Source organism: Camelina sativa, chromosome 16 (genome assembly GCF_030686135.1).
Source record: "Camelina sativa cultivar CO46 ecotype springtype chromosome 16, ASM3068613v1".
NCBI classification, from domain to species: domain Eukaryota; kingdom Viridiplantae; phylum Streptophyta; class Magnoliopsida; order Brassicales; family Brassicaceae; genus Camelina; species Camelina sativa.
In genome coordinates this window covers 30,905,462-30,925,055 of record NC_141895.1, presented here as the reverse complement: position 1 = coordinate 30,925,055, position 19,594 = coordinate 30,905,462, and the positions used below count along the sequence as shown (strand labels likewise).

Genomic DNA, 19,594 nt, shown 5'->3' with positions numbered 1-19,594 from the left:
AGAAATTATATAAAAAAAAGTGAATATATTAGTAGACTATAAAGAGAGAAGCGGTAATGAAATTGTTAATTTTGTTTCCGGTTAAATTTTTCGTAATGTTTTGGAAAACCACAAAAGAAAAGGTTAATGAATGGATGTATACGTTACGTTCGTCGATTTGATGTGTACATGCATGAATGAGTCAACATGTGAGGCTTGAGCCTTGAGAAGTTTTCCAACTTAATAATTCACCATTTGTGCATTTAACTATTGAGAATATTATTTAAAAAAAAAAAAAAAAAAAACTACTGAGAAAATTCCTAGTAATTTCTCATTTTTCTGCCCTTTGGAAAGCTCCAAACTTATTCAGTTCTTCTCATTCTACAAATTCATACATATATCATTTTAGTAAGAGTCCATTACAAGTTTCCTTTTCATTTCTACAATTGTAATATTTTGCTTCATACACACACTATTGAAACTGAATCACACAACATCACAAAACCATTAAAAAAAAGACCCAACAACATCAAACAAATATTACTAATTAATATCTTACGAATTTACGATCAAGACACACCCAAGAAACAAACAAACCGGGTCACAAAACCGAAACAATCACTACTATTCACATAACAAATGTTGAATAAACCGACCGGTTAAATTGAGTCTCATGGTACAACTCATCACACTAACCTTCCATCTCCTCCTTCCCAAAACCTTAATCCTTCCTCTAATCTCAGCAACACTTCTCAATTCCAAAAACCCTAACCTCAAATCCGAATCCAAACCCTTAGTATCCAATAACCGAAATGAACCGATCTCAACCACAACACCGGTTATTTTAACCGTCTTATGAGCTTCAACTCTTCTCCCTTCGATCGTCGTCTCTCCCACGACTCCATGATCAGCGTAAACAACACGTAACGAACCATCCTCGAACTCAAAAGCTCCAAAATTCGAGTTTCTGATCGTGATATCACTTACTAGCGTGGCGTTGAAGTAAGGGTTCGTTGAGTTACCTCCGAATCGAAGATCACGAGTCGATACCGATGTCGTTTCGATCTCAGGTTTAGAAATCCGGAGAAAGATTGAAGAGAGGATGAGACAAACTGCGAAGATAATTACGATTATTGTCAAAGTATAGATTAGACATTTCCCTGGTGGTTCCTCTGTTTTCCGACGCCAGATTCTTGGTTCGTTCTGTTCTTCGTCGCTCCGGCCGTATATCTCCGTCGGAGCTAACGTGATTCGATCTTCTTCGACCATTTTGTTTTTGTTTTGTTCTGTTGTTGAGATCAGAGGAAGAAGAGAGGAGTTTAAGGTTAATTAATGGAAGAGTGGGTGGTTTCTTTTTTGGCGGTTAAAAGAGGATTTTGTGGAGGACACGTGGCGAGATCATGCTGGGTTAGAGTCTTACGCGTTGTTGTTTTTTTTTGCACTAAGTCTTTTTAGGAGGCTTTGAATGATCTCATCTTGAAATTATTATTATTGCTTTTTTCCATGTAGACGACGTCAAAGGTTCTAAATATTTCATCTACGTCAATCGTTTTTTTGAATTTTTGTTGGCTTTCTAGTTTTTCTTTCTCGCAATTATGAGAAAACTTTGAATTTGGATTATCTAATTAATGGTATAGATATTTATTTTGTGTATATAAAATCTATATTGGTACATAACACTTGACTTTGTTTGTCTTCTGGTCTCTTTGAGTCCACGTACAAAATTAGAAAATTTCCTACTCTAATTTGACGATAGCTAGTGGACTAGTGGGCTGATACTATTTCGTATTTGTTTACAATAGAGACTAGTGGTCCTTTACTCGATCTCTTTCTAAAGAAGATTGAACCAAAGCACTTCCAGTTCAAATTTTGTTTGAGAGTAATAATATGTTATGTTTGTCTGTTCAATTAGTTAAGGCTTTGTTCTCAAAACAAGGTCCAACTCCTGCTGAGTCCTTTACTGTATCTATAGAATTAGTTCATTTCCCCACCGAGACGACCATTGGACCCCAATTATGATTATATGGGTCATAGACTAAACTTATATGTGACCACATTAATTCTATTGGGCCTTGATTATTTTGATCTTTCGAAAATGTGTGTTTAGTGCCCATTTGGTTGATTAGCAAATTCATACAGTATTTTGCTTCATCTGACAAATGTTCCAACTTTGAAATAAAAATGGTATTTACGTGAGCGAGATAGTGCGCATGTCTAGTAGTAAACTTACTAACGATCGGTAATGAATATCCTAATAGACGATCTGAGTCCCCTGATGTTCATCACTCAGGCGAAGAACAAAAGAGAATCGGACAAAACCCTAGAATTCTCTTTGGTCGACAACAACAAAATAAAACCAAAAGCTAGTGGGCCAAAGATGGTTTGGAAGCCCAAACCACTTGAAAAGCCACAGCCCACTAAGGATTTTGTTGAACAAAAGCCAAAGCCCACTAAAAAACCATCTTTGGCCCACTCGCTTTTGGTTTTGTCTTGTTGTTATCGACAAAGAGAATTCTAGGGTTTTGTCTGATTCTCTTTTGTCTTTGGTCGAGTGATGAACATCAGGGGACTCAGATCGTCTATTATATCCGACGTCTATTGTGAGTTGCGACTAAAACGGTACAAGACTAACTAAAATGGTAAAACATCTGTTTTATATCTTACCATTCTCATTTTCTTTTTTTCTTTTTTTAACTCTATAATTCATTACTTTTCATTCATACCACTATATTTTTTTTTAACCGGTATTGTATCACTAATTCATTCATATAGGATTGTTTGTCTTGTTTTCAGTGGAGACAAATAGAAAGAATCAAATTTTTATGCTTTGTACACCTTACATAATGATAAAAATATTGTCTTCCCCTTATTTCCCAAATATCCTCCCAAGATTCTAGAAACTATAGTCTCTCTTTCACCGACTCCACTAAAATGATACAAGAGCATAAAAAATCATTATAAGATAGCAAAAAGAAACCCCCCAAAAAAAGTGTCATCTTCCTAATCACATGGACCTTATCAACGTATTATTAGTTTCCATCCTTTCTCTTCCCTGCAGCTGTATTGCACTTCCTCTACAATCGAAAACGACGTCGTATTACAGTCTATTTCCCTCACCAAACGTCTCACCTCTCTTCTAGAATCTCTTCATATCTCATTGGCTTGCTTTACAAGAAACTGTAAAAAAAAAACCCCTAAAATATAACTTTAAAATTTTCTATATGCTTCTATCAAACTTCCTCCTTCTGTCTCATATATTTACATGTATGCCTCGGTGTATGTGTGGAATTAAACGTTAACACACTCACTTTTGACAGTGTGTTGAACGTTTATTCACTTTCAATTAATAGTGTGAACTGTGAAGAGATTGCTTATATACTATAAGTGGCTAAATGTGAGATATTAAAGAATCTAGGAGGGCTTTTTGGCTTCTTCCTTCTTGTCTTTTAGAAATGCTCCTTGTGAAACTCAAACTTTGTTGAACCTTTTTGGTTGAATGTGTTGCAGAGTTTGCTAAGCTCTTTGCCCAAAACCGGTACCCCGCAATAGAACACTCCTGCAAAAAAAATCAATGATTTTAAGAGTCATTTATATCGAAACTCGAATTCTTGATTGTGACAGAAAATGAAAGCTTTTATTAAAGCATGAAAATGAAACTTATTGCCCACGGAACACAAATGCAGAAAATGAAACTTATTGCCCACGGAACGCAAATACAGAAAATGAAACGGAATTGTGGGGACTAATCTAAATTGGCTGAATCTTGATAGTAATGTTACTTTTTGTGAAGAATAGAAATGTAAGGAGGTTAGTGATTGTTACCTATCCTTGCATTGCAGTGCTTGGAACTTAGCTTAGTGAGAACCTTCTTCCAATTGGGTCTTGCAAAGTGTGTTCTGACCTGGAAAAAAAAAATGAAGATGTTCAAAGATTTGGAGTTGTGTGGGGCACATTTTAGGATATTCAAAAGAATCATGACTTGTGTTTTGGTTAAAAAGAAGAAAGCTACGTACCCTAGTGCCAGAGACAATGTCGACTCCGTTCTTGGCATGATTAAGAGCTTGTACCATTGTAATGAGAGCAGAACGAGCATCACCTTCTTCATATACACTTGTCAAATAGTTATGCATCTCTATCACACCCTGTTCCATAAAAAAAAAAATCGACTTTCTAAGTTGAGAAAATTTGGTTTTGTCAAGAAATGTTTTGAGTTTGGTTTTTACCCGTTGGTCAAGTTCTGCAACCTCATTCATGACACCTTTGAACCAATCAAAAGAGCCTTGTTCTCTTGTGACCCAATAGAAGTAAGCATTTGTGGTTTTTAGTAATTTCTTCCGTCTTGGTGTATCACCGTTGCTTCCTGTGCTGTGTTCTGATGATCTACTGAAATCCGAGATCGAATCCTAGACATGTAAAAACATATATCAAACTCACATCTTTTACTAATTTTTTGGACAAATGAGAAAAAAGGTTTGGGGGGTTTTGTTTATTACCGCATGCTCTTCCATTTTAACAATGTTGTTAAGCAAATCTTTCAAGATACTGATAAATGGAGTCGCACCAATGCCAAGACCAACTAATAAGAGAACATCATATTTCCTATAGTCTTGTGCTGGTGCACCGTATGGTCCATCTATCAATAGCTTTGGCAAACTGAAACAACATTTAACTAACCATATTAGTATTTGCTTAATTTATATAAGTGTTTGGTTTTGTTTGTGTGTTATACCTTTTCTTTGTTGTTTCGTCAGCTCTAAGAAGTCCACTTTTGCCGGCAACTGGTGGTTCACAAACTTCAGAGAACACTCTTTTGAGTTCTTGTGTCCAATCTCCAAGTTGTCTAATGTGAATGCTGAGATAATCATCTTCAGGTGCTGAAGTAATGGAGAATGGATGCCTAAAACGACGATTACAAATTAGTAAGAACGATTATTTTATTAGATTGGTATTAAAAAAATTTTACCATTCGAATGGCGAAACTGCAGGACACTGGACGAACATGTATTGCCCGCTTTTGTAACGAAATTGAGTTGGTTTCGACATTTGCAGCGTTAGCACATTACCAGGATATATAGCAACCTAAAACAAAACAAAATCAAAAGATGTTAGCTTCTCCTACAAGGCAATGAGTAAAAATAATGAAAACAGAGTCCTCTGTTTTGGTATCTTTTTACTACATACCTTAAGAAGTCGAACGGAATAAGAACCAGAACGGAAGTATCTAAGTGTTCTTTCTCCACCATAGAGTAAAACTGGTACTGCAAGATACATCCATGTCTGCATAAATACAACATCTCAAAATCATAATTAAGATTACATATTTGTCAACACGTAAGGAGCTAAGAATAATAGAGACTTACCGTGTGAACATACCAAGGCTTGGCGAAATAGAGGAAGATACCGTGAAGGATAAGCAAGATATAGACAATGACGAACAAATGATGCGAATACCAAAAGGCGTTAAAACCGGTAAGCCGATCAAATGGTTTAGGAAGCTTGACGAGGTTACGCCTAAACCATCTTGTTGCTAATGTGAATGAAATAATCATCAAAATGACCATCAAGATCCCTGTTATCCCTTCAGGACCCTTAACGAGGTCGAAGTATGTTGGTTTTTTCGTTTGAAAGTAATGAAACAGATACCGATTGTAATCGTATTCGGTGGCTCTAACGATTCTAGGGAAATCACAAGCAAGATGGTTTCCAACGTGAAGGATCACACCTACTACTATGGCTCCAGCAATTGTCTTCACATAACAAAAAAAAAAAAACAGCAGTGAGTTAATTTTATGAGGTTGTCTTTTTAGTGCAAAATCGAGATTAAAAAAAAATATCAAAGTGAACAAAAAGTTCAGTTCTAATTCGGTATAAATCCGTTTTATTCACTTTTTTTTTGTGGCAAAAAAAAATGTAAGAAATGAGAAAAAAAAAAAAAAAAAAAAAAAGAGAAAGCGAAGTAGCTGTTTAGCTGTCATGTCAACGTTCAAGTGCGTGCACAAAGGATATGAGCCCCACAACATTCTCAGCTTTTTTGACAGCACATTGCGTTCGAAGAGGTTTTTGAATCCCATTCATTTAGTATTGGTTTTTTGACTTCTATTGAAGCACGAAAAGAAAGTTCCTATGGGACCCCAAAAAGTTACAAATCAAAGAAACAAACAAAAGAGGTTAAAATAGTTCACTAACCTTGTGGAAGTTGATGTTATCATCAAAAGGAACGAAGCAAGAGAGTCTTGTGGATCTAAGCCAAGTAATGGTGTTTCTGCAAACCGGGAAAAGTATTAGAGCCATGTTGAATTTAAGTGTCTCAGCTGCTCCTTTTGCTGTGAGTAAGCAATAACCCATCACATGAAATGCATCTTTTTGCTTGTATTGGAAGAACTTCCACAAGAATAATCCGATCATGATCAAGATCCATATTGATAAAACCCATATCCTTTTCCAATTCTCCTGCATGCAGTAGAAGAAATCCGAACTCATTCGATGTATTCGACTCTTTTTTCTTAACCCTTGAAGGTTTTGGCTCAATGCTTGGCTTGTATAGCTCAATGCTTGACTGTAATTGAGGTATGTGTCTTTTTGTAGAAGCAGAGTCTCTAGTTGCCATAGCTACACAAGAACAAAAAAACAAAACAACATTAAAAATCGACGAAACATATGCCTTAATGAAATCATAATCATAAAATGCTGATGCGTTAGATAAATTTAACCATACAAGATAATAGCAGTCACATGTTTTGAAATATTTTTATTGTAACAACTTCACCTACCATTTAGTAATTGAAATAGAAGAGAAGAAATTGTATACTAAATTTGAGCTACTGTACAGAAGAATCTATACTTTTATAATGGACAACTATACTAGGTGTCAGCAAAATGAGATAAGAGTAGGAAAAAAGCAAAACATGAAATAGTTTAATGCTATAGTAATTTTTTTTTTTGGTCTATAACCTGTGAGGCCATTATATAAAAGAACTATTGAATTCCATTTTTGGGCGGCGGTGTAACATACTTTATTTCGTTTGTGTAACGAAAGTATTCTGCAATATCATATAATATTCACGTCATGCAAGCACGGAAACAAAGCATGTGATGGTGGATTTTTGTAACATATTAAAGATTTTGTACAGTGTATTCAAAACCAACCTCTATGTAGCCAAGTCTTTCAGGATCTAACTCTTCCATAATCAAAGCTGCATATTCCTCTGCTTGTTCCTTTAATCTTGATAGCTTATTTGCAGATGCACTCAACATTATTATCTAAAAATTATTCAAAGAAAAAACAAACAACATGTTAAGTAAAGCATCTCTATTGTATATCTTGTGTCACCGTCAAATATTAGATTAGTATATAAATATATAATACAAGTTGATTATTTAGTCAAAACCAATAAAAAAATAACATAGTTCAACAGAAATGACAACTTAGTTTATAGATAAGAATCTAAAACGAACATGGGTTAAAAAAATCAAGACAAGAAAATTCGCATTTTGGTTCTTTAGATTTTTTTTTTTATAATTTAGATGGAGTGGTTAGTATATCAGCATTTCATAAGATTTAAGGTCACCAAATCCCCGCCTAACTTTGATTATAAATAGAAAAACACTATTTTGACTACCAGTCCCAGTTTATACTATTTTATTTTTTAAAAATTAACAATTTATGAAATTTATTAACTAAATAATGACAAAACTGTTAATTAGCCAGCATTTAATTTACCTCCTTTACTTCCTCTTCTGTAATTCTCCCATCTTCATTCTTGTCCACTCTGTAAGTTCCCAACAAATAAACAGAAGATTAATACAGTAGATTTGTAATAAATTATGTATTAATTATCTTCAATTAAAAGTCAAAGGTTTCTACTATATAAAAATTAAAACATACGCATCGTCAGGGAACAATAATTTCTCAACACATGCAAATTACCATACTGTTTAATTATCATCATTATCATCATATAATTAAGTAGACTGATCTGGAAGACGCTGAAAATATGGGATCGTTATATAGTAAAATCATTATAACAAGCTTTTACGATAATCATTATTAGTATAGTAATTAAAAATTAACCATGAAGTTTAAGTTAACTTTTTTTTTTTTTTCTGATGTTACGTACATGTCGAAGAAGATCTGGAGACGAGAATCAAAGCTTTCGTCGTTGATTTGTGACCAATACTCATAAAGCTCATCGTGATTGATTTTTTCAACTTTTAATCTTCTTCTTCTACTCAATGCATCGAACAGTTCCAATGCAAACTCTTTCGAATCTTTCATTCCTGTATCAACAAATCAAGATTTAGAGTAAATTCAAGAATCTCAAGATTATATATTAATATATAGATAGTTTTTTTTGTTACCTATGCATTGAGCGAAATCAGAACGATAGATGAAACCATTTTTTTCGAGTTTATCGAAATTGGATTGAACATCGTTCCAACCATCAACGTTCTTTTTCTTATTGCTTATGAATCTCAAACCACGTAGAGCTCTTTGAGCACTAGACCGAGTCCGATCTAACTGAGCTCTTTGTTTCCGTAACGCCCTTGCTTCTAAAGCCGAGTTTACCAAACCACCACCACCAATACCGCCGTTTTGATTCGCGGCGGAAGTGGTGGTTAGAGTGCCTGAAAAAGAACGAGACCACGAGAACCGTTTCAGTTCATGAGACAACTGTTTCGCCTTAGCCACAGCTTCAGCCTTGAGTTCTTGAGAGAACTGACGGAACCGGTTCGACGAAGTACGTTTCATCGTCGGAGATCTCGAGATGGAAACCGGAGTCATTGTTCCTCCGGAAGCTTCGTCGGAGATCATATCGACGACGTTAATGGCCGTCGCTGGCTCGACGCTGCGGAGGACGATCGTGTCATCGTCTTGGAGATCGATGGTGACTTCGACGAACTCTTCGCCGCCGTTGGAGTATTCAGTTCCAGGTGAAGTTGACGCACTGCCGACGGCGGTTCTTCCGGCGGAGACTGAATCGAACGACCAACGGCGACGATCGTTCTTGGAGAACGGCCTCATAGATCCAAGAATCGTATATGATAGGAGTTTTCAAAGTGTTGGGTGAAGAAGAATGATGATATTGTTGGAAGTATATACACGTAGCACCATATATATATGTTGTAATATAAGTATAGGTAGGTGGAATCTTTGAAGAGAGGAGAGAGAGGTGGAGGATTCAAACGCGTCGTGGCTCAGTGGGAAAAGCCATTTTTCACGCGCTGTGAAGCTCTCTGCTTTATAGAGATGAAAAAGAGAGAGAGAGAGAGATCAACGATGATGGAGAGGATTGAACCGGACTTGGACAATTTGAAAATACTTTAGTTTATGATAGTTATATATTATTGGATTTTTTGGTTTTGTTACACTTTATATTTTGTGAAAGTTTGTTTGTTGAGTTGAGACAACTGAGAGTTTGAATATGTATACTAGTCAGACTATTAATGAATTATATATTAAGATCCTAAACTGCTTTAAAAGCTTTAGTCAAAAACTGGTTTAGTATATCTTTTGAATAAATTCTCTATTTACAATGGAGAGATCAATTGAACCGGACTGGGGGAAAAAGTTGACGTGTAATATAATTTTAAAAAATATTTAACTTTATAATAGTAATATTATTGGATTTTTGGCTATATTACACTTTTCGTTTTGTGAGACTGAAATATATTTATAGTCATTTTATTTATTTAGATAATGCTATGTTTATCTAAACATTTCTTATAGTACGTAGTATAGTATGCCGTTCAATAAGTGTAAAAAAGCTCAACATTTTGAGTTAATAAGAATGAAACTCATTAGTGTAATAAGCACTAAAATTGCCGATTCGTAATACGTTTATAATTGTCATAAATTTTAACAAAACAAAAAAAAATTGGATTTCAATTTTTAGCAAAAATGATCTGCATTTTAAAATTGATATACTAGTTAGCAAACTGATCAAAAAAATTATAGGAATACTATGATAAGAAAATCATCGAATTAAACGTGAATGAATGTTCTTATACGAATATTTAAAGGCCACTAAGCTTTAATGTTCTTATAAAATGTAAAGAAAAGCAACAATTCGGATATGTTAATTCCAAGTAATACCAAAGGAATATTTTAAATCTATAGTGATTGTGTGACTGTTGTTTCTCAGCAAGTCTACTTTGCTTCCTTTATCCTCCGACGCGTTTTTATCATAATTAACTAAAGTTGTGCTTGTTTGTGAACTGATGAGAGAAAAAACAAGAAGGACGACTTTGAATATCATTTGTCGATGCAAGCGTTATTGTTGTTTTAAGTCCACGACTACAAAAAATTATTCTCACTTTTGAAAACAATCTATTTTGTTAAGAAGAACAAATCAAATTTGATAGCAGTGCATTTTGTAATTTCAGTGCTTCACTAATAGATTGATGTTAGTCTTAGATTAGATTGAAAATGTATCATGGGTCGTGCATCATAAGTATAGTAAAACAAACAAAAACAAAAACTCCAAGTATGAAAGTCAAATGTGAAAAGATTTTTGAATGTATTTTACCTGGTACTAAAATATGGTGTTATTCTATAAAGAGTAACTTTTTTTTTATATTTAATTATTTAATGCATGAGTAATAAGAAATAATATTAAAGTATGTAATATCACACGTTAAAAAAAACACAAACAAACCTTATTTTTCCAGAGGTTTCATACTATCCATCCCATAACATCCTCTTTGACATAACTTTATACTTTAAATATGAAAAAAGAGCTGTAGAATTACAAAAAAAAAAACTATCCAGCCGTGTATTTTGAAAATTTTGGTGTAAACCCATATTGCCAAAGAAGAGTTAAACATTATATACTTGAAACAGAAAAAAATAAAACCAAATCATATATATATATATATATATTAACTTATAACAGTTTGTATAACTCTTTTTATTTGAAAGTGAAAAATATCAAATCATCCAAAAAACCTTCTTTTATAGGAATTTGTATAATGATTATTATTAATTTTTAATATATACTTTCTTTTGTTAACCCGGATTTTTGATATATCATCCAAACAATTTTTTTTGTAGTTTTTTTTCTTTCTAAAGTTATTCATTTGACAATATTTTTTTGATCAATCAACGGATCAACCTTACAAATATGTGGTGGATATGGTGCACGTAGCTAGCGTATAAACCAAATATTCTCCAAGCGTAAAACTAGATTCCAATTCAAATATGGTTATACTTAAACATGTTCTATTCAAATCGGTTGAGTTATATATGTGTTTTCGAATTCCAAAATGATCATAGAAGATCGTTATATTCTAAAGATATAAAATTATACACTGGTTATATATGTTCGAGCTAAATGCCAAGCTTGCGACGGCTAGTATGACTTGACAAATTACGAAGAAAGTTTTTTAAATTTCATTTTTAAATATTTGCAATTAGGTTTTGATAAGAGTAATTACGTTAAAGCTTTAATTTCACAACTAAATATACACATAGCTAGTTCCTTTTTTTTTAAACGTACATATTAGTAACTAGTTAGAATTGTTTAACATCTAAGCAATAAAATCTATGGGTTAGTGCTTAGCTTAAAATAGAAGCACGTTTATTTCTCTAAGGGTCTACTTAAACAACTAATTTTCTGTTTTAGTCTAATGAATACGTAATCTAGTCATGCTGTCTATCCGATCTTTAGAAGACAAATGAATAATTAATAATAACTTTTTACAAAGTTACAATTTGATATATATGACGTATATATATGCCTGCAAGGCTGCAATGTTTCAACATCTTCATGCACTTACTACACATGAGAACTTGTTTAAGAGTGCGACTTACCAACAAACTAATAGACATAGTAAACATTATAAACTTTGAAACGAAACTTTTAATATAAGGTGTTTTCTTAATGAAGTTTGTCTCCTTTCATTTCGTTAGTCTCCGGGAAATGCTTGCGTATCGACCAAACTTATATATATTTGTTGATTATTGAATTGAACCAAAGCACGATATTTTGAAAACTATTTAATTGTGATGTTGTGTTCGACCCTATTTGATATTTAAAAAAAAAAATCTTCAGAAAAATAAAACTATTCTTATTTTAACTCATATATAATAGAACTCGTGAGTACTAAACTTATCGCAAATGCTTTGGTAATATTAATAGTGATACATATTTCAATTCACACTAAAGTCCGGTAGCTTTAATATAACTTTACTTATATATACAATCTGTTTCTTGATCTTACCGTAAGTTCAAGAAAATATCGTAAAGAAGGACAACGAAAGTACAATATTACTACGCTATATATGATGAATTATTATATTTTATATTATCAAAATATAACACGTATAATTTATAATTCACTCTTCCTTGACATATGAAAATCATGCATAATTCATCCTTCGTTGAAATCGACTACAAACGCTTGAAAACGATAATATACTAGTAGATGATAACATAATTAAACTTAATGCTCGTTAATATTCTATATCAATATGTTTGTAAAATGTTGTCAAACTAATTTGATGCAAAAGTCAAGCTTGATTCTAGATGCCATATAGACATAACTTTATTTTTTTCATACGTAACTAATCTCAATTTTAATAAAACCTACGTTTTTCACGTTAAACCTAATTTTGGTATCAATTTCAATTTGACGAAATATAACCACTAAAAAGTACGAAAAGTTCGTGTAATATTCTATATGGATTATGGATGAACAAAAGTCAGAGGTTTTTGAACAAACTCGTATTATTTCATAGAAAAAGGTGTGTGTATTAATGTATAGACGTACACACATGCACACATAAAACTAGTTATAACATATATAAAATATATAACTTTGGACATTTGTTTTCACTATCTTCTGCGCTTTTATAGTTTTCGAACGAAAGTACGTAACTTGTCTCATTGGCTATTCTTGAATAATAGGAAGAAAATGTGATATGAGTACTTTACCAACCCAAGTTACAATTAAAAATCAATCACTTTTATGTTTGTGTATAATTAGCATGGTCTCTTATATCTAAGGAAAGTTAACCCACCTGCTTGACTTTTGAGGTTTTCGAACTTGACGTATCATATCATATATATATATATATGCGTTTCACGGCTGTTAATTACAGCAATCAGTTAACTTATTGATTAATAATACCAAGCGTTTTTGGAATATAACAGATTAGCTTTAAGTATCGTAACCAAGTAATCCTTGCTTAATGGTAAAATATATATAGTGCATATATGGTTAATTCGTTAATCTTGTAGAAACTTTTAATAACCATCAGTAATTACTTAATGGTTATTCAACGTTTCTGAAAATTCTGTTACTGATATATATAAGGTCAATCGGATAATAACAACCACGATTCCACGAATAACTAATTGTCTAGTGTACTTCAAAGTTTACTTTTGTCACCAAGTCTATACGTATGTTTACGTCGTTGAACTAATAATATTTTACGTTCATGCATATAGTAGAAACACACAAATTTTTGGGCTTCTAGAAGAAAATTACGTGATCGAGGCCCAATACAGTGCGACAAATGGGCCCACCATATCTCTTCCTAAGTCAATGACACAACATAACCACTTCTCTTGTACATAGGAGAGAATTCTATGTCATCTTACTTTATTTTGATTTGTCTTTATTTAATTAACTTTCAGCTACTCCTTGAAATCATTTACTGTAGTTGCTTATTTGACTTTGAAGTATCATCAAGTCCTCTTTACCTCCCGAACTCCTTAACTAGAGATAACTCATAATTTGTCCCTTTAATATAATTAATTTTCTTTTGGTTGTTAACTACTACATGCATTCTTAAATTCGAGTAGTGATATACAAAGAGATCACTAACAAAGAATTGCTTAAATTTAATAACTTACATCAACAACAATTATCCTACTTTAACAACATAAAAATAGAAAAGGAAATAAAGCTATAAATGGTATTAAGTAAGAACAAAATATATAATTATTATAGATTATTTTCTGATTGTGTGGAAACGCTTTTGGTTTAATGAATTGAAAAATGTTCAAAGTGTTTACATTATAGAGTTTTCCATATTTTCTATATATTGATGCTCGGCAATTAGAAGTTTCAGTGTGTAACATGCTCTAACGTCAAATATAATATGTGTATTAATGGGTTGTTCATTTGAAAGAGATCTAATGATCTATATACAATGTGTCTATTATGGTTGATAGATCATTATTTATAAATTTGATGAGATGTAGCATCTTCTAATAAATATGATAATGTCATATATAAACAGATAACCACATCTTCTCGATTTGATTAAAGATCAAAAGACACTATATGGAAAAAAAAAGGTGAAATGTTGGTAAAATTTCTGTTGGCTTTTCCTCTGTTCCTTTGTGAAAAAAACACAAAAGTTAGCCAATTAAACAAACAATAAATTTGACAAATCTTTACAGAAAAGTGTTTAATAATAGAAAGCTTAACTGATCGTGAGTGATCGGTCTGACACCACATACTTAAGCGATTGAATAAGTTTGAATTAGAACCGACTTCATGATGGCTTTCCAAATTTAATACATTATCTTAGAATTATTTATTTTAATATGTAACCACATTTACACATGTGTGGTGTGAATATTTGCATCTCTACAAGAAACAAAGATTATTTTGGTTGACTAAAAAAAATCAATCGTATGATTCATATCCTTAAGCTCTATACACCTGGCTTGCCCTTGTACTGCAGAAGCTCTAGTCATGGCTAGTCATCATGACCTACTCAATACACAATGTGAGAGATGTGTTTTAGTCTCACCAATAATCGTTGTATATATCGACCATGGAAACAAAGCGACAATACGTGTCCTCTATTTGGTGAGGAACTATCTAGGGTATGAATCGGTGGAGAGACAATACAAGGTAGGTATTGTCAATGACATGGTTTTGAGGAGCATCAAGTTTTGGCATTAGGAAACCGTCGTCATGGAGAATGTTCCAGTGTACAGTCCTCATTATTCTTCACATCAAGGGGTATGCGATATTGGTGTATAATTTGTATTACGTATATACGTAAGTGACCGAAGAATAGTTCCCTTAAGTGTAGTATATAGGTCTGGAAAGTTCAAATTAATTCAAGTTGTGAGAATTTTTATTCAGTGGTAAATTGGCTACACTTGTGTCTGGAAAGTCGAGCTTTGTTGTCACTAGAAGAACGGAAAGTATTGAACTGTGGGTTCTTTTTATATTGGAATTGTATGGTTTACATATTTATGCCCAATCCAAGAAGACACTGAAGTTGAGATTTTTAATTTTCATCATTAGGCTCGTAGAACAGAAAACTTTAAACACAACAGACCTTACAAGAACTGTGTGGCTACAACTACAACTGAAAATAAAACGTTACAACATTGAAGGCAATACATATATAAACTATATATATATGTATATATATAGTCCTCTGCACCTAAACTGTGCACATAGAGAAGAACTTACCTTACACCGTGACACCATTCATATTTACAAATGACTCCTACCGGTTTCTTGAGTAAACAAGATTGGTTTATATGGATCCACCACTCTTATGTTCAGCCGGTTCATGGAAATTTCCGAGCTTTATGCGGATACATGAATGACTTTTGGAGTGTTCTCGTTGGTGGTGGAGGCGGCGGCATCAAACGGGAGTGATTCTTGAACTTGCTTGAAGATGAATGTTTTCTATGTGATTCTATTGGGGATGATGATGAGCTTGGGAATGTCCCTTTCTTGTTCTCCATTGTTGATAATTTCAGTCTCTTTGAAGGCTTAAGATGATGATGATTATGCTCTGCGGCTGAATCTTTTCTCACATGGTTGTTGTTATTGTTGTAGTTGCTTGAGTTATGATCGAAGGAGGAAACAGTTGTCTTGTCCCTTTCGGGAGGCTTTTCGAGTAGTTTGGTTTTGCGGGCTTTCATGGATTTCTGAGAGAGCTTACTCGGCCATCTGAGGATTCCATTTGGGTTGTTGTGGTTTGCGGATTGGACTGCAATGTCACAGAGCGTTTGAGCAGCTGCTAGTAGCTGTGGACAGGAAAGAGCTGTACACAAAATATCATCATCATCAGAAGAGGATTTTTGATTAAAATTTGAGGTAATCAGTAATAGCATTTGCGAAAACATACCATCATCTTGAACATCTCGGGATCTCTCTGGTTCTGTATTCGATGAGAGATAAATTGATATTGTATAGTTTTAGTTGGGAGTATAAAAAGCGGGGAAAAAGAAAAAAACGATAACAGATTCTACCTTTAGGAACAATGGAAACTTTTGGAAGGGTAGAAACTTTTGGAAGGGTAGAAACAGATGCTTCTGGGCACTGGCACGAAGTGGTGTTACCGAAAATTGTTTGACAGGTCTTAGTTCCAGCAATAGTTTGCTTCTGTAGTGGAGGGACTAAGTTTTGGTTGAAAGTGAGTGATTCCAGATTGGCGAAATTATCAGTTATACCCTCTGTAGAACCCATAGTAATGTCGGGTATTCTTAGCCATCGTCCTTGACAAAGTGTCTTGCCGGTTACAAGCTTTGCTGCTTCTGAGTTGGTTCTAGAGCTCCCATTAAAAGCCTGTGACCAAGGGAAATGTGGCAATCCACTACGAGGAGGTAGTTGTTTAGCAGAACGCTGCTGGTCCGAGTTGTTTTTAGAGTTCTGAGAAGGTTTTGATGCATCTTGGAGCAGAGAGTCTAAATCTTTTGGCGGAGGAAGGCCTAATCTTTTTAATACATCACTAGCGTCGCATAATGGAAAACTAAGTGGAGTGGAAAGAATTTTAGTGTTGATACAAAGATCCTGAGAAAACAAAGAATAGATCACATTTCTGTTATAGCAACAAAACCATTAAAGTCATGTATACTTACAGGTCAAATCAGAATATATGTGAAACTTGGATTAAGAAATCTACCTTGGAAGATGAGGATAGATCTCCATCCAGGGCGTTTACTTTATCGGTGTTTTCACCATTTGGTAGTGAAGCAGAGACAGAGCTGGGTGGTGAACTCAAGGTTCTGCTGAGACAAGTGTCTAATTCTGTCGAGCTTTGTGATTGAACAGGCCTCCTAGTTGGTACAATGGACCAAACATTTCTGACCACACTGAGCAAAGTGTCATTAGTATTCTCCAATTTCTTCATCTTGTCTTTGCCTAAAGAAGGGCACTCATAAGAGCCTTCAAGAAGATTTTTCAATGACAAATCTTCAATGAGTTTGGTAACATCATTTATTGCAGGCTTCAGGCCATAGGCACCTGCATATAAGGAAAGTTAAGAGGTGGACACAATACTAGGAAAAAGTTCAGAGCATTTCACATGAGGAGGATATACTGACGAGACCTTGCTATATCAACAAGGCCGCATTTTAATGTATTAGTAGTGAAATGCACAGGTGCTATGACTCTCACACTGTCCCTTTGGTACCTTAGGGATGCAAAGAATATGTCAGCCAATGAAACCTTTTCAATGTGATGGCAGAGATGATTAAGATAAAATAAACTAAAAATCACAACAAGTGACTGAGAAAACCTCTAAAGCTACCTCAGACCAGGTTCATTTGTAAATCACTTCAAAATTCAGACGACACAATCTATAGAACTGAAAGTATACGAAAAAGATATAATAACTAGCCAAAGTAAATGGACCAGGTTGAGGAGTCAACTGTTAAATCAGCAGTACTCTATTGGATACCACAGGAAGAGACTAATTCAGAAGCATTCACATACCGAAAAACGCATTCTCGCCAGTCGCTGAACTGATTGTTGAAAAAGTTCTCGTGGGAACTTTAGAAATCCTCCTATCACCTCGCTTACCATTACAACTGGTCCGCTGTTTCACCACTAACGGTTTATCTGTTTAGCAATCAACAGAATGTAATAAGTAACCTAAGCCAAGCCAAACTGATACAAAACGACACTTTTTTCAGAGGGTGAGCCAATCAACTAACACGAACATATTCCATATTCTTAAAAAACATCATGCTATTGACTAGATAGATGACTGCATATACCGCAGACAATGAAATCAGTTTCCAGAACTTAAAAATCGCACAGAACTTTGTTGTTTCCAGATGGTCAAGACAATCATCAGTTTCAAATTCTCAATGTTAACCTCTTTAAAGGAAAAAAAGCAAAACTTTGAGTGCCTGAGATATACCCAAGAAAGTAGTAGACCCTTGCCCACATATCTCCTTGGTGTCGTTATCTCTTGGTGTGCTCACAGTGTCATCTAAAAGTATCAATTTAGTCCTCCTCGAAGTCCCATTACTACTACTCCTCGAAAGTTTTCCTCTTTTCCTAGGAGACTCGGTACTTTCTGGACTGGCAACTGGTGAATAACCGTTTGAAGGCTCGGACGAATTTTCAACCCGAAGTTTGGTAAGCCTATCATGTACAAAGTCGTGTGAATGCATTAACTTGCGCCATAACGATGAATCTGACGCCCCACTGCTACTTCCTGTAACTGAACCAGGTAGAAGAGTAAATCCAAAAGTATCTAACCAATCTTGAAAAAGTTTGCAAATTTACCAAACTCTGATATATATGTCTTATTACCAAAGTAGCAAGAACAAACACACACATTTAGATCTACGACTATAAACTCTACTCAGTGTCAATCCAATGAAGCCCCAAATCGAGTTAAACTTAATAGCCCCAAATGAAATGTGAAAGTCAAAATGAAGAGCGAGAGAGAGAGAGAGAGAGAGATCATCAATTAGCTAACCTTTCTTGTTGATTGAAGCACTACAACGCTCAATCGAAGAATTAACACCACCACCAATAGAGACACGAGCCTTGTCAGAGTTGTTATCTGCTTTATTAGTAGAAGAAACCCTAACTCCACCACCACACCCTTCAGATCCCATAAGCTTAGCCGGCAACGAAACATCCACGGGACAAGAAATCTCTAACCCATCCATCACAAACCCAAATCGAAAACATCGCGGAAGCTGCGAGACGAACTCATCATCATCTCCTTGAAAAGCATACCCAGATAGTTCGATTCGAGCTGTAAGGAAGCTAAAAAAAATCAAAAGAAATTTATGGATTGAAGTGAGCTAAAAGAGTGCGATGGATTTGGGGCTTTTTTGTTCTGTCGATGAAAGGAAGAAGAAGAGAAAACGAAATGGAGCGGCTGCGTAAATCGAGGGGGGGGGGGGGGGGGGATGGTGTATTAAATCTAGGGCAAATAGAAAAGTGAAAGAAGAGAAGAAAAAGATTGGAGTATTTATAGTTTTCGGGAAATTAACTTTGGCTTTTGTTTTTTAGATAAGCCGTCGGAACGGTGAGATTGTTCCGGTCAGCTCGTCCGTATCACATTATTTGCGAGTTTAGAGCCGTTGGATGTAGATTGGTGACGAGGTTTTTTTGTGATCTAGCTGGTTAAATGAGTGACACGTATTTCAAGTGGAAAACTTCACTTGGTTCATGAGTTTCCAAAAATGCCACTGGAAGATTCTCAGGTGGGTTTGCTTGGAGCGGGGGGTGTGTCGCGAGACTTATATTATACCTTGACGAAATTACCCCTTATCTTGAATAGTGTATGACATGAACGCCGTTAGATTTTGTGTGGATTCCGTTTAATAGTTTCTTCTTTTAATTAACTAAGATAAAAGACTTTAGTTTTTAGATATTTACAGTAAAA

General features: G+C 34.4%; 3 protein-coding genes across 8 annotated transcripts; all 3 read right to left on the bottom strand.

Moving 5' to 3' along the window:
• Positions 1-382: 382 nt before the first annotated feature.
• Positions 383-1,527, bottom strand: LOC104753072 (late embryogenesis abundant protein At1g64065). The gene has a single exon (XM_010475351.3). The coding sequence runs from the start codon at positions 1,246-1,248 to the stop codon at positions 604-606; it is 645 nt and encodes a 214-aa protein (XP_010473653.1). The 5' UTR covers positions 1,249-1,527; the 3' UTR covers positions 383-603.
• A 1,654-nt stretch (positions 1,528-3,181) lies between these two features.
• On the bottom strand, positions 3,182-9,376 carry LOC104753071 (respiratory burst oxidase homolog protein F). 4 transcript variants are annotated; one of them, XR_015583541.1, is made up of 14 exons: positions 8,338-9,375; positions 8,097-8,256; positions 7,700-7,748; positions 7,126-7,239; positions 6,166-6,588; positions 5,340-5,726; positions 5,161-5,237; positions 4,943-5,058; positions 4,709-4,876; positions 4,473-4,632; positions 4,203-4,382; positions 3,993-4,121; positions 3,802-3,880; positions 3,182-3,535 (listed from the first exon to the last, which is right to left on the bottom strand). XR_015583541.1 is itself a non-coding variant. In XM_010475350.3 (14 exons), the coding sequence occupies exons 1-14, from the start codon at positions 8,999-9,001 to the stop codon at positions 3,426-3,428; spliced, it is 2,835 nt and encodes a 944-aa protein (XP_010473652.1). In that variant the 5' UTR covers positions 9,002-9,376; the 3' UTR covers positions 3,182-3,425. The 4 variants fall into 4 exon arrangements, 2 of the variants coding, with proteins under 2 accessions (XP_010473652.1, XP_087346049.1); XM_010475350.3 differs by having other exon boundaries at positions 5,161-5,256; positions 8,338-9,376; XR_015583543.1 differs by lacking the exons at positions 3,182-3,535; positions 3,802-3,880 and having other exon boundaries at positions 4,080-4,121; positions 5,340-6,075.
• Positions 9,377-15,223: 5,847 nt separating this feature from the next.
• On the bottom strand, positions 15,224-19,420 carry LOC104753070 (uncharacterized). Of its 3 annotated transcripts, none has more exons than XM_010475347.2 (7): positions 18,674-19,420; positions 18,107-18,412; positions 17,677-17,802; positions 16,865-17,205; positions 16,212-16,752; positions 16,088-16,120; positions 15,224-16,003 (listed from the first exon to the last, which is right to left on the bottom strand). In XM_010475347.2, the coding sequence occupies exons 1-7, from the start codon at positions 18,867-18,869 to the stop codon at positions 15,522-15,524; spliced, it is 2,025 nt and encodes a 674-aa protein (XP_010473649.2). In that variant the 5' UTR covers positions 18,870-19,420; the 3' UTR covers positions 15,224-15,521. The 3 variants fall into 3 exon arrangements, with proteins under 3 accessions (XP_010473649.2, XP_010473650.2, XP_087346052.1); XM_010475348.2 differs by having other exon boundaries at positions 18,107-18,406; positions 18,674-19,308; XM_087489926.1 differs by lacking the exons at positions 17,677-17,802; positions 18,107-18,412; positions 18,674-19,420 and adding an exon at positions 17,291-17,355.
• Between the last annotated feature and the right edge of the window lie 174 nt (positions 19,421-19,594).